This window comes from Balaenoptera physalus (genome assembly GCF_965194825.1).
Source record: "Balaenoptera physalus genome assembly, chromosome: 10".
In the NCBI taxonomy this organism is placed as follows: Eukaryota; Metazoa; Chordata; class Mammalia; order Artiodactyla; family Balaenopteridae; genus Balaenoptera; species Balaenoptera physalus.
In genome coordinates this window covers 4,941,185-4,953,349 of record NC_138889.1, presented here as the reverse complement: position 1 = coordinate 4,953,349, position 12,165 = coordinate 4,941,185, and the positions used below count along the sequence as shown (strand labels likewise).

Below are 12,165 nucleotides of genomic sequence, written 5' to 3'. Positions count from 1 at the left end.
TTGGGTGTTCGTTGTGGTGCACGGGCTTCCCGTTATGCAGCTTCTCTAGTTGTGGGAGCACGGGCTCTAGGCGCTCGGGCTTCAGTAGTTGTGGCTCGTGTGCTCTAGGCACACAGGCTCAGTGATTGTGGTGCACGGGCTTAGTTGCTCCGCGGCATGTGGGATCTTCCCGGACCAGGGATCAAACCCGTGTCCCCTGCATCGGCAGGCGGATTCTTAACCACTGTGCCACCAGGGAAGTCCCGTTCTTTAGTTAAATACCAGGGTTTTCTGCCGTTTAATTTCTTTCTCTCTTTCTTCTTTTTTTTGCCATGCCACGCAGCATGTGGGATCTTAGTTCCCCGACCAGGGATCGAACCCATGCCCCTGCATTGGAAGTGCAGTGTCCCAACCACTGGACCACCAGGGAATTCCCGGTCTGCCCTTTAATTTCTGATGTCCTGTAAGCATGTCCGTGAATGTTGGGTCATGGAGGCTCAGGTGGGAATTGTCTCTGCTGCTCTGGCTCCTGCTCTGACCTTGGCCGTCCATGGCACCTGTTCCCTTTGCCCCCTCGCTTCTCTGCTTCCAGGGTGAAGCAGAGAGGCCTACGTGCATTGACCCCATTAGGGACAGACCAAGGGGAGGCAGTTCACGGAGCATTTCTAAATGCGATGCCAGAGAAAACACGCAGGGACAGTAGCTTCCTCAGTGGACACCCTCCAGTCCTGGGAGGTTCAGTGAGAACCCTTCCAGCTTGTCGGGCCCAGGGAACAGAGTGATGGGTGAGAGCAGGGTGCGCACGCGAATCAGATGTGGCACAGGTGGTTTATTTCTCGTTGTTTTTGAGACCCGCGCCCTCAGAGCTGGGCTGTGACCCTGCCTGGGAAGGTCTCTGTGCCACCCTCTCGCCCTCCTGCCCTCTTAAAGCACCTCACTTGGTGGCCACTCTCTGAGATCCTACTGTCAGAACTTTGTTTTGGAAAAGGCTTTGATCCTTTTAAGGTGTAAAGATACGTGAATGGGGAACATTTTAAAGCTGTTACCAGTTGCTTGCACCTTAGTGCAAATGAAGCTGGTGGCAGCAGCAGATTTTGAGAAAGCCAAGTGAGGATGCAGGAATTGGAGAGAGGACAGAAAGCCTGGCGGGGGTGGGGGTGGGTGGATGGGGAAGCAGAGGGTGGAGGGGGCAGGGTGGGGTGCGAACGGGAAGAGCTGGCCCCCGGGGTTTCCACGGGCCACATGCCCCCTCCCCCCCATTTTACCCACAGGAAGAGAGCCAGAGCCTGCAGCTCGCCCCAGGTTTTCTTGGCAAACTCCTGAAGCGAGGACGGTATCGTACTTTCTAATGACAAGCGTCCCAAATGATGCTATTCATTCTGTGGGCTCCATGGGTCCTCACTAATGACAGTAAGAATAGTCCTCCTCCTTCGTAGACAGACACGGAACTCAAAGCTGCAGGAGACGGGGCCATTTAGCTGACACCCCCAAACAACCCACCGCCAGAGCTGGGGCTGGGCGCCGGCTTGCAGATCTGCAGTTTGGGGCAGTGAGCTACCCTCAGTCACATCAGGGCTGCTTTTTTTCTGCGCAGGTCCTGCTGTGGCCTATCTGATGTTCAAGTATTTTAACAGCAGGCGTGAGAGGAGATTTCTCCTCTTGTTTGGGCGCAGGCAGGACTTGCTAAGCCTCCAGGAGCAGAGGGATGGGCTTCTGAGGGTCTACAAATCTCCCAAAGTTACCGGCAAAGTTCTGAGTGTGTGTCTGCGCCTGGGTGATTCCAGGGATCAGGTTTCTCACTGTTTACGACATCCTCTGTGGTCCCTAAGAGGCTCGGGATCGCTACATTGGAGCAAACTGTGCTCTATGCTGAGTTCCATTGAGCTGGGTTCCCTTAGTGCCCTAGCTTAGAAGGAAGGAAGTGAAAATGAATACAACAGAAAAAATGCCCTTTGAATACAGATTAAATAATACTCCTCTGCTATGTTAGGGTGTTCTCTGTGACTTTTTGTAAAAACTCCAAGCACAGTAGCTCAGTCACTTTAGGGCCATCAAGTTAATTGCTTTTCTTACCCATAGTGGAGATGTTACTCATTCCTGTCCCACCCCCCCCCTCCCCCAGTGTTTTGTGAGGATAAAGTCAGATAATATATATCAATATGAACTCCTTTACAGATCACATGCTATTCTGTACATGTCAAGTATTTTTTATTAAGAAGGAGAATGGGTTGATGGAGAAGAACATGGCGCTTGGGAGGCATGATGAAATTATCTTGGGGCCTTTTCTGACATCCTGATGTTTAGAGGCAGTGTTTTCTACTGACCACGCAGGGGGCCTGGGGCTCTGGTCCAAGCCCAATCTTGAAGCTACTATTCTGGATGCTGATGGTGGTGGGAAAGCATATACTGGAGGAGCAGAGCAGCAAGAAGCTTGCTTGGCAGAAAGAACGAGCTGCTTTCTAAATCCCCAGGCAGGAGTTGAGGATTTAGCCTCATTTCATCTCCATTCTAGGTGTTGCTCCTGCACCAGTTCGAAGGCCAGCGATATCCCGAACAGCCAAGAGCGCCACAGTGATTTACATTGGCGTGTGTGTGTGTGTGTGTGTGTGTGTAAATCTATGAAATAAGTTACTAAATTGGGGATCCTGAGATATGAGTGTGGTGGCTGTTATTTAAGACGGTTGAAGGGGGCACTCCGGTTGCAAGAAGGAGGAAGCCTGGAACTATTATCTGGTGAGCGTCCCCAGGCCAAGTCAGGACCCTGTGTTCTAACCGCCTAGCAGCTAAGAGAAGAGATACAGGACTTAAGTACCAGAGGGATGTCTATTAAATACAGAGCCTCAGAGGAAAAACAGAGTGGGGAAAAATAGAGTTAAATATTTCCTGTGAGCAGAGAAGAACGGAGCCAGGCCCAGGGCTATAATTCGTGGGGCCTGAGGTGAAGCTCCAGCTGCCCCAGCTGTCTGCACATCTGGGGGAAGACTGGCCAAGAGCTCCAGCACTGGTTGGGAGCCCACGGATGATGCCTTTAACACTTCCTGAGCCTTCAAAAAAGCTTCCCTAATGCCTCTGTGGATGTTATCTGCTTTGCCCGTCTCCATGGCACAGTTTCCATGAAAAGCAGGTTAAACACACCTGGGACTTTCAGGGATCTTTGCCGGAGAATGGTTGAGACATACAGCACACATGCAAAAATGGTACGTTCTTAAATCTATTTTCTGATCTAAATGCTAACATGGTAAACCAATGATTTAATAACACCTGATCTGAGGAGCTGAGAGACATCCCTCCCCACCGAAATCTTGCCTCGACTGTAGGGCTTCTTCCTACTTTCCCTCCCACTCTCTTTTCTCCTTAATTCTTATCTCCTGTTTGGGGAGATACGCCAGGATGCTCGATTTTACAGGGGGCAGAAGTCATCCTTGGTCCTGATGTTGGTGAATAAGCAGAATCTGAAAGAAGTGAGTTCTAAGTCTCCTAACGGAATCCTGTGGCTGTATCCTCTGGCCTCAGTACATCGCCCTTCGGGGCTGATCTTCTACCTGGAAACTTCAGCACACACCTGGCTCAGCCAAGCCACCCACAGCTGCTCTGGGGACTGTCATGGAGACTCACGTGAAAGAAAAGGAAGCCCCGGTTTTGCTGATTTCAGGTCCAGTGTGGCTGCAGCCCAGTCCCAGGAAAAGGGTTTAACATTTAATTAGCGAAAGGCAAGCAAGTTCGAATTGAATGTTCATTTGCTAGAAGTGGAACACACGTATGCTGAAGGAACTAAGGAAAAAGGCATAATCAAAGCTGTGAGAGTTAAATGAAGTGGTTTCCTATAGGAGGTGAGAGTTATAGAGACAAGCAGAGGTGAGGTTGGGAGGGCATCCCATGTCGGGGAGATGGTGAGCTGAAGTAACAGCTTCGGAGCAGAAGAAGCCAAACTAACTAATTTAGCTAAAGCCAGGTTTTCATGGAAAGGGTAAAGAGCAATGAGTTTATAAGATGAGCAAAGCAGCTTGCTGGCAAGGAACTTTCTCTCTCTGGACCTCAGCGGCCTCAACTATGACACGAGGGTCCTGGGCTGGGTGACTAGGGCGCTGGGCTGAGGTTCCGTCACAGAGGTGTAGGGAATTAATAATTATGGGAGCAGTTGCGGGCGCTCACAATTCTCCTGGGAGATAGCCTCACCCCCATTTGGGAGCTGAAGTTCCGTGTCCACTGCGAGTGGCCGAGCTGAGATTAGAATCGGGCGAATTCATTCATTCACTCAGTATTTATGGAGAGCTCCCTATTGGCCAAACGCTGGGCCAGGCCCTGGGGAGGTAACAGTGAATGAGACAGAGGAGGTCCCACTCTTATTCTATAGTTTGGGGGGTTCAATAAAGAAGTAAAGATCCAAGTGAACAAAACAGGTTTAGATAGAGGTAAATGCTGTGGAGAAAAATAAAATACGGACTCATAATCACGATTTGGGGCTTGTTAGGTTGGGTGGCCTAGGAAGGCCTCTCTGACGGGGTGGCACTTGGGCTGAGGCCAGAAGGCCAGGAAGAGGTCAGCCTAGTAGGTGAAGGGCATGAAGGCCAAGCTGAGGTATTCAGATCTGACAGCAGGGTCAGGCCCCGATCTTTCTTTGGGGGAAGCGCTGTTTTTTATCTCCCAAAGATCTTAACATCCTGGAGGACAGGGAGAAGTAAGAGGGTGGCACTTGCAGTGTCCTAGTATGGAAGCGGGGCCACCAAAGTGACATTGGGAGGCCCAGCAGAGCTGGGAGAAGGTGGTCCCACTAGCTTTCCTCCTTTCCCACTAGAAATACCAGAAACTTCAGAAGGTGATGATGCAATCATCTCGGTAGGTCAAGTAAAGCTTGGTGGTAATAATAATTCATAATAATAGCTAATAAGTGTATTCACAGCACTACTAGATAACTTTGAGAAAGCTTTTTTATGCACCAGCACTTCCGAGCACTTTTTAAGCATTCACTTATTTAATCCTCATAATAAGTATAGGACATGGGTAGTATTATTGCGCTAATTTTAATAGTGAAGAAGCTGAGGCTTAAGGAGGTACAGTAACTCATCCAAGATGGCACAACTAAGATGGGGTGGAGCCAGGATGCACACTGGGTCCTCCGAGCCTGGGCTCCCAATCATTACGCTCTGCCGCCTTCCACAGGCCTGGAACAGTCAGGTGGTATTTGACCTCGAAGTGATCACAGACATCACCTAGACCAGAGGTTTCCAATGCAGTCTTCCGACCGAAGACCTCTGATGGAGGAGAATCCCTCTTCCTCTGACACATGAGAAAGTGTAGGGTCAGAGAATCAGATCAGTGATAGCGCTGGAGTGTCCGTGCAGAGTTCTCCCACCTTCTCCTCAAGTGTTCTTTGTGCTTTACCTCGGCATCTCCCTAGAGCCTCAATTCCTGCTTAGGAGCCCCTGGTAAAAGTGCCTGGGCAGAATTGCAGCTTCCTAAGCGGGGAGAGACCAGCATTAAATAAGAACGCATCTAAAACTCTTGGTGCAGTGCTTAGCGGTGAGTAAGGGCTCAGTGCATGCTCGTGCCTTTGAGGACGTCCACGTGGCCTGTTGCTGTGCTCAGGGGGTGAGAGCAGCTGGGGTGAGACTGGGGAAGGGGAAGCGAGGCCCACAGCTGGGGAAAGGCTTCCTCTCTCGGGCCTGCCATCATGAGTGACATGCCACGGCCCCCTACCAAACCCCATGGATCACAGTGAAAGTAACCTTGTAACTCACCATTGAAACTGCTGGGTGTAGGAAAACAATTGCTTGCCCTAAATAAGTGACTTAACGATTGCCCTTGGTTGTCTGAGTTTCTCTTTAATTACAGGCCCTCTTTAAACACTCAAACACAGAAGGCCTTTGGAAACGTGAACTCTCTCTCTCACCGGCCTCCATATGCACACCCTCTCTCTCTCATTTACAGAGCATAGACACCGTCTCTTCCTCATTCGCAGAATGAATCTCAGCCCCATGCATCTCGGTTGAAGAGGGGCCCCAGGAGACTCGCGGGCATCCCAGCACTCTTCCTGTTCCAAGGCCCCAGGGGGCTCTTGCAGACGGGATCCTTTATGGGGAGAAGATAATGGGCAGAAAGCCCTCTCCGCCGTGGACCCGTCCCAGCTTTCTCTTCCCTTCAACAACAGGGCTGTTTACTCGCCAGCAGCCACTTTCCTGAGAAAATTCCAAACTTCTTCCGAACACCCCCTTCTCACGCTTCACGGCGACACATACTGTCCTGCCCCCTCCTCTTGCGAACTCAACCCAGAGCCCTTTGGTTCTGGGAAGATGTTCTCGGTATCAGGAGAGACTAGGAAAGGCTTCCTTCCTCTACTTGACCTCCTTCCTGGTCAGAAGAAAAGACGTGGATTTTCCGGCGGCCTAGGGAGGACCTGGGGCCCAGAGCCTGAAACCGGGCTCCTAGCCTCCCCGCACAGTAAGCGCGAGCTTGCGGCCTGACGGCCATCCCACCCACACACCCTCAGCGTCGCACTCCGGGGTCCTGCGTCTACTTGGTCAAGGATCAAATGAGAGGAAGTCAGGGCGGAAATACTTTTTCTTCATGATTCTCCCACCGTCCACCAGTGCCTCAGCGCCTCCCGGGCGGGACGAGCACCTCTGACTCTGCCTCCCCCTCTGCACCGGTGCGCTGGTCAGGGCTGAACACGGAGGCTCCCCTCCCTCCCTCAAGCCCTGAGTGGCAGCGTCTGCCCGTTTGGGTGGTGTGAACATCCCACAGGGCCTGGTCCGAGCCCCCGTCGTGACACCCCAGCCTGGGGCCATGCGGAATGGCGCACCACTCAATCCTGCCATCGTACTCCCACCCCTCTGCTCTCCTGCCCCGGGGGGCTGGGGGCTGTCCTTGAGGCTCAAGAGCCCAGATAACCCTGCAGAAATAATTAGGAAGCGATGGGGCTTGTTATTAAACGTAATTTATAAGTTCACATAATTAAAATGTTAGGAATGACTGTGTAACAGCCGACTGGCAAAGTTCTTGAAAATTAACCGTCAGTATCATCCCAGCCAGCACACCACCGCCCCCATGGCAGACTGTGGACCTGGGCGGCCCTGGCTTCCAGAAGGTCCCTCCACGTGCCCGGGAGTGTGCACATTTACAGGGGGCAATTCTTGGTTCCGGGACTTTCAGGGGACACTAGGATGAGGAAACAGGGATGCTGCAGCGGTAGGGGTGAGGGGGTCAGCGGCGGGTCTTCATGTCCGACTCCTGACCCCAACTGCCTTGAGATAAAGGCTAAGACCCAGAGAGCGGCCGGATGGTGGGTCCGGACCGATGTGTCGGGCACTGGGACTTAGCGCGAGGGCAGGACACGAATCCAGACTCCGGCGCTGGTTTCTCTGGCCAGCCCACGCCTCCTGCCTCAGCTCAACGCCACTCCCTCCCCGCCAAGTGGCTCTCCGCTCGGGAGGCGGGACCGAGTTCTTCGGTGGCCCCAGGAGGCTGCAAGCTTTGGGAGGCTGTGAGGGGAGGGAGGGGAGGGAGGGAGGGCGCTGACTGGGCAGTCCAAAGAGGAGGGGGCCTTTAATAGGCTCGCCCAGCGCCTGGTTTGCGGCGCTGCGAGCGGAGCGGCTGCGGTTCGGAGGAGCGGCCGACACCTCCCTCCAGTTCTCGGCTGCAAATCTTCGTCCTTGCACTTGACAGCGATTGTACTTAAGCTCCCAGGGCGCGCTTTGCTTGGAAAGGCCAGGTAGGAGGCGCGAACTGCCCGGTGCACGCTCGCTGCTGGCGAGGAGTCTGCCTCCCCGGGGCTCTCCTTTCTGGGAGCTGCGGGCGGTCCCAGGCGTCGGTGGTTCCGGTGTACGGGCTGCGAGGAGACGGTGCCGGCGGCCGGGGAGCCGGCCGAGCCCTTCCCAGAGCGCTGCTGTGCGCCGCCCGGCGCCATGCTTCTGCTGGGCATCTTAACGCTGGCTCTCGCCGGGGCACCCGCTGGCGGCTCAGAGCCAGAGCGAGAGGTGGTGGTCCCCATCCGACTGGACCCGGACATCAACGGCCGCCACTACTACTGGCGGGGTCCCCAGGACTCCGGCGACCAGGGACTCATTTTTCAGATCACAGCATTTCAGGAGGACTTTTACCTACACCTGACGCCGGATGCTCAGTTCCTGGCGCCCGCCTTCGCCACTGAACATCTGGGCGTCCCCCTCCAGGGACTCATGGGGAGCTCTCCGGACTTGCGACGTTGCTTCTACTCTGGGGACGTGAATGCCGAGCCGGACTCGTTCGCCGCCCTGAGCCTGTGCGGGGGGCTACGCGGAGCCTTTGGCTACCGAGGCGCCGAGTACGTCATTAGCCCGCTGCCCAACGCCAGGGCGCCGGCGGCGCAGCGCAACGGCCAGCGCGCACACCTCCTGCAGCGCCGGGGCACCCCCGGCGGGCCTCCCGCAGGTCCCACGTCTCGCTGCGGGGTGGCCTCAAGCTGGAACCCCTCCATCCTGCGGGCCCTGGATCCTTACAAGCCTCCGCGGATCGGCTTAGGGGAGGGTCGCAGCCCGCGCAGGTCCGGGCGCGCCAAGCGCTTCGTGTCTATCCCGCGGTACGTGGAGACGCTGGTGGTGGCGGACGAGTCGATGGTCAAGTTCCACGGCGCGGACTTGGAGCATTATCTGCTGACGCTGCTGGCCACGGCGGCGCGGCTCTACCGCCATCCCAGTATCCTCAACCCCATCAACATCGTCGTGGTCAAGGTGCTGCTTCTCGGAGACCGCGACACGGGGCCCAAGGTCACGGGCAACGCGGCCTTGACGCTGCGCAACTTCTGCGCGTGGCAGAAGAAGTTGAACAAAGTGAGTGACAAGCACCCTGAGTACTGGGACACCGCCATCCTCTTCACCCGGCAGGTGAGTTGATTTGTCACCTCTTTGGACCCAGATAGCCCCCATTTTTGGGGGGGAGGTCACTGCCCTTAGCTCTCCAAATGCCCTCTGTGGCGCGCAATCACCTCCATCCCCCACCCCCGAGTTGAAATCTCGTTGATCTCTTCCGACTGCCACTCGGGATCTTCCGGGGAGAGCCGGCTCCTGGGCTCGGTGGAGCTCCGGCTCTAGTGCATCCGGATGCACGTGGGCGGTCAGAGGAACGCCTGCTCCTTCGGAAGGTGTAGGCCCGGCGCGGCCAATGAGCGCCTCCTGGATCCGGCGCCGAGGGGCCGGAACCCAGGAAGTTGCCGCCCCGGAGCCGCAGTTTGTCTCCAAGGCAGACAGGAGGCGCTCTGAGGATGGTGTTGGCGAGGTCCGCCCCTACTGTAAGGGGGCGTCTAAGTCCTTTCGGACATATCCTTCCCAGGCTTCTTTTTTTCTGCTTGTGGAACTGGAAGTTGAGCGCCTGCTGCTTTTCTCGTGGGTAACATGTCGTTACCCTCTATCTGTCCTGGGCCTGGGAAAGCTGGATTGGGATAGAGGGGCTCGTTTGGGATTTTTCGTGGGTTGCAGTGAAAGGACAGACTCAAGTACAGGCAACATTTCCGTCTTCCTTGCTGCTTCTCCTACACCCGTCTGTGCTGGGCCTGTCTCCTCTTTGAGGAGCTTCTGGTCCATTCAGGGCAGGCAAACGGTTCGAGGCTTGGAGTTTCAAGTGGAGCTTCACTTAGAGCCGAGTTGAGGACATCTCTTTCACTTTTCCCGTGTCCCTGTTGGTGGAGTGTGACCCCGGGCCCTGATGTAGGCTCTGGGCAGAGCGGGCAGGGCTGCTCGTGACCCAGACTCACTGACACTTCCTATGACGGTGCTCTACTACGGGGCTCCAGCTTCTGGCCCTGGCAGTGCGGAAGTGGAGTGAGCTCAGGGCAGAGCATCTGGAGATCCCAGCTGCAGGGTTGGAAAGATACTGAGCCTTGGGATTAGAAAGACAGATCAAAAAAGCAGATCAGAAGAGCAGCTCTGCCTTTTGCTATGGATCTACTGAACATTTAGATTCGTAGATGTTGCAGTGACTGGGTGCTGTGTTTTTGGATTCTTGAAATTTCTCAGATACAGGAGACTGGGAGGAAGGCGAGCATCCCTGTGACCTGCTGCTTCCTCTGATCTGGGGGCTGTGGTTTGAATCCCTGCCAGGCTCTTGTTTTGTTGACATCATAACCACGGGCTTCTGGGGGTGGCAAGGAATCCTTGGGTACCTACGGGGCCCTGACTCTCCACCGTATCCAGAGGGACTGGCGCGCACGGGGCTGGAACAGGAGCTGAAGACGTCCACACTAACCCATTTGGCACAGCTGGGCCCTTCCTGGAGCTAAGCTTCCTCCTTTCCCAGCCTTCTCCTCCCACCACCTGGTTCCTCTAGGGAGGCCTTTGGCCCGAGGCCGTTTCCTTGCGCTCATTCTTCCAACTGAGGTCTGTGGAGCCGTCACTGCCCAGCGCCTACAAGCACTGCCTGAGTCACGGGGAAGCCGCAAAGGAGGAGGCTTCAGCCTCTGCACACAGCCCAACTTGGCAGTCAGATGGCTGGGGAAAAAGCAAAGGCCAAGAACAGGATCTCTTAATGGGCAAAGCAGCTGTTGCCCCATCTGCTACCTGGGATGCCCCTGTGGAGGCCATTCACTGGTCTAGCGTAACAGACCTCCGTCTCTACTGCCTGGTGGGGAGGCTGACTTTTGGAACCAGCCCTGGGAAGAGCACTCCTGCTGGGGCTATGGGCCATGCCGTCAGAAGGATCCGCCTTTTGAAGAAGAAGCAATCAAACAGCGTGACAGCTTCTGTTTGTCAGCGGTGTGTGCCAGACCTCCCCTAGGGGGCTACGTCGACCATGCATAATGGGTACAAGATGTGTGGCCACTTGGGTCGGAAGCAGGGATGTGCATGGTGTGACTCTTAGAACCTGTCTTTCCCTTAGGCGTGGAGAGGGCAAAGCCAGAGAGTGGGGAGGCTGTGTCGGCAGGCCCATTATGCCGGTATGTGCTTCATGCTTCAGAGCAAACGTCTCTCCTCCACCTCCCTGCCAGTACAGACCTCAGGGCCTGCTGCATTCTCAGGGCCTTAGGAACGGCTCATTCCTGAGCTCCCCGGGGAAGGTACAGTATGAGATGAGAACACCAGCGCGCAGCTGCTCTTTCTAGACGGAGGCCGACGTGGTCTCCAGGAACCTGGAGCCTCCTCTCTGCTCCAGCGCAAGAGGGATTTTTGTCTTACTCTGTAAGGGTGGGGAGGAATCCTTTAAATCAGACGTGTGAGCTTCTCTGCTTAAACCCTATTTATTGGAATAGTGGTGTAATCAATGCTTTTTCAAACTAAAATTTGAAAAGAATATATATAATTTGTTTGGATAAGATGTTTTTTACAAAGGTGCTTATTTTGTAAATTACCTTTTGTCTCTAAAGGACCTTGAGCTGACGGACACCGTTTTTTGTGTTGTTGTTGTTGTTGTTTTTAACATTTATTTATTTATTTGGCTGCGCCGGGTCTCAGTTGCAGCACATGGAATCTTCGTGGCCGTGTCCGGGATCTTTACTTGCGGCATGTGGACTCTTAGTTGTGGCATGCAGGATCTAGTTCCCTGACCAGGGATTGAACCCGGGCCGCCTGCATTGGGAGTGTGGAGTCTTAACCACTGAACCTCCAGGGAAGTCCCTTTAGAGTCACCTATCTCTTGGTTGCCCCAGAGAAATTGGAAAAATGGCGATTGCCTCTTTCTGATTGCACTCCGGTTGTGTTTCTCACGGGGAGGAAGCAGTTAGGAAGGGGTCAGGCTTGGCCGGGTGGTACCTCCTCCTGTGAGGAAGAGGTGAGAGCAGCTCCAGGGAGCTCCCGGTGCCGGGGTGCCCAGCAGAGAGCAGGAGGAGGGTAGGCCTGGCAGGCGTGGAGTTCCCCTCCGACGTCTCAGAGCTGCAGCGGTGGAAACAAGCCCGGGCCAGGCTGTGGGGAGCCTGCTTTCCCCTTTGCAGGAGGATGGAGGGATGTGAGGTATTGAAATCAAAACACTGGGAAGATGAGACCCAGGGAGGATCCTTTACTGTCCACAAAGGGGAAACAATGGATCCTACAGCAAGGATTTTGACAACTGGAGGAGTTTCCTTAAAGATTCGGAATAAGTCCATTCCCATAGGAAGAGTGCACGTTGGATTCTGCAAAGCGATCAGCCTCCAGCTCATAACAGCAGGGTGAGGTCACATAGGGCTGGAACCAGGATCTGTGGAGAATGAGAGCCAGCCGTTCTGTGTGGACATTTATTTCTGAG

General features: G+C 54.6%; 1 protein-coding gene across 2 annotated transcripts in view; it reads left to right on the top strand.

The window, feature by feature from the left end:
* Nucleotides 1–12,165, top strand: part of ADAMTS15 (ADAM metallopeptidase with thrombospondin type 1 motif 15) — a 117,465-nt gene that overhangs the window by 83,783 nt on the left and 21,517 nt on the right. The window contains exon 5 of one of the 2 annotated variants that reach the window (XM_082476212.1): nucleotides 5,939–8,837. The exons of the other annotated variant lie outside the window; for it this stretch is intronic. Coding sequence (XP_082332338.1) covers nucleotides 7,881–8,837 — 957 coding nt within the window. The 5' untranslated portion in view covers nucleotides 5,939–7,880. The remainder of the gene's footprint in view (nucleotides 1–5,938; nucleotides 8,838–12,165) is intronic. 2 annotated transcript variants of the gene reach the window in all.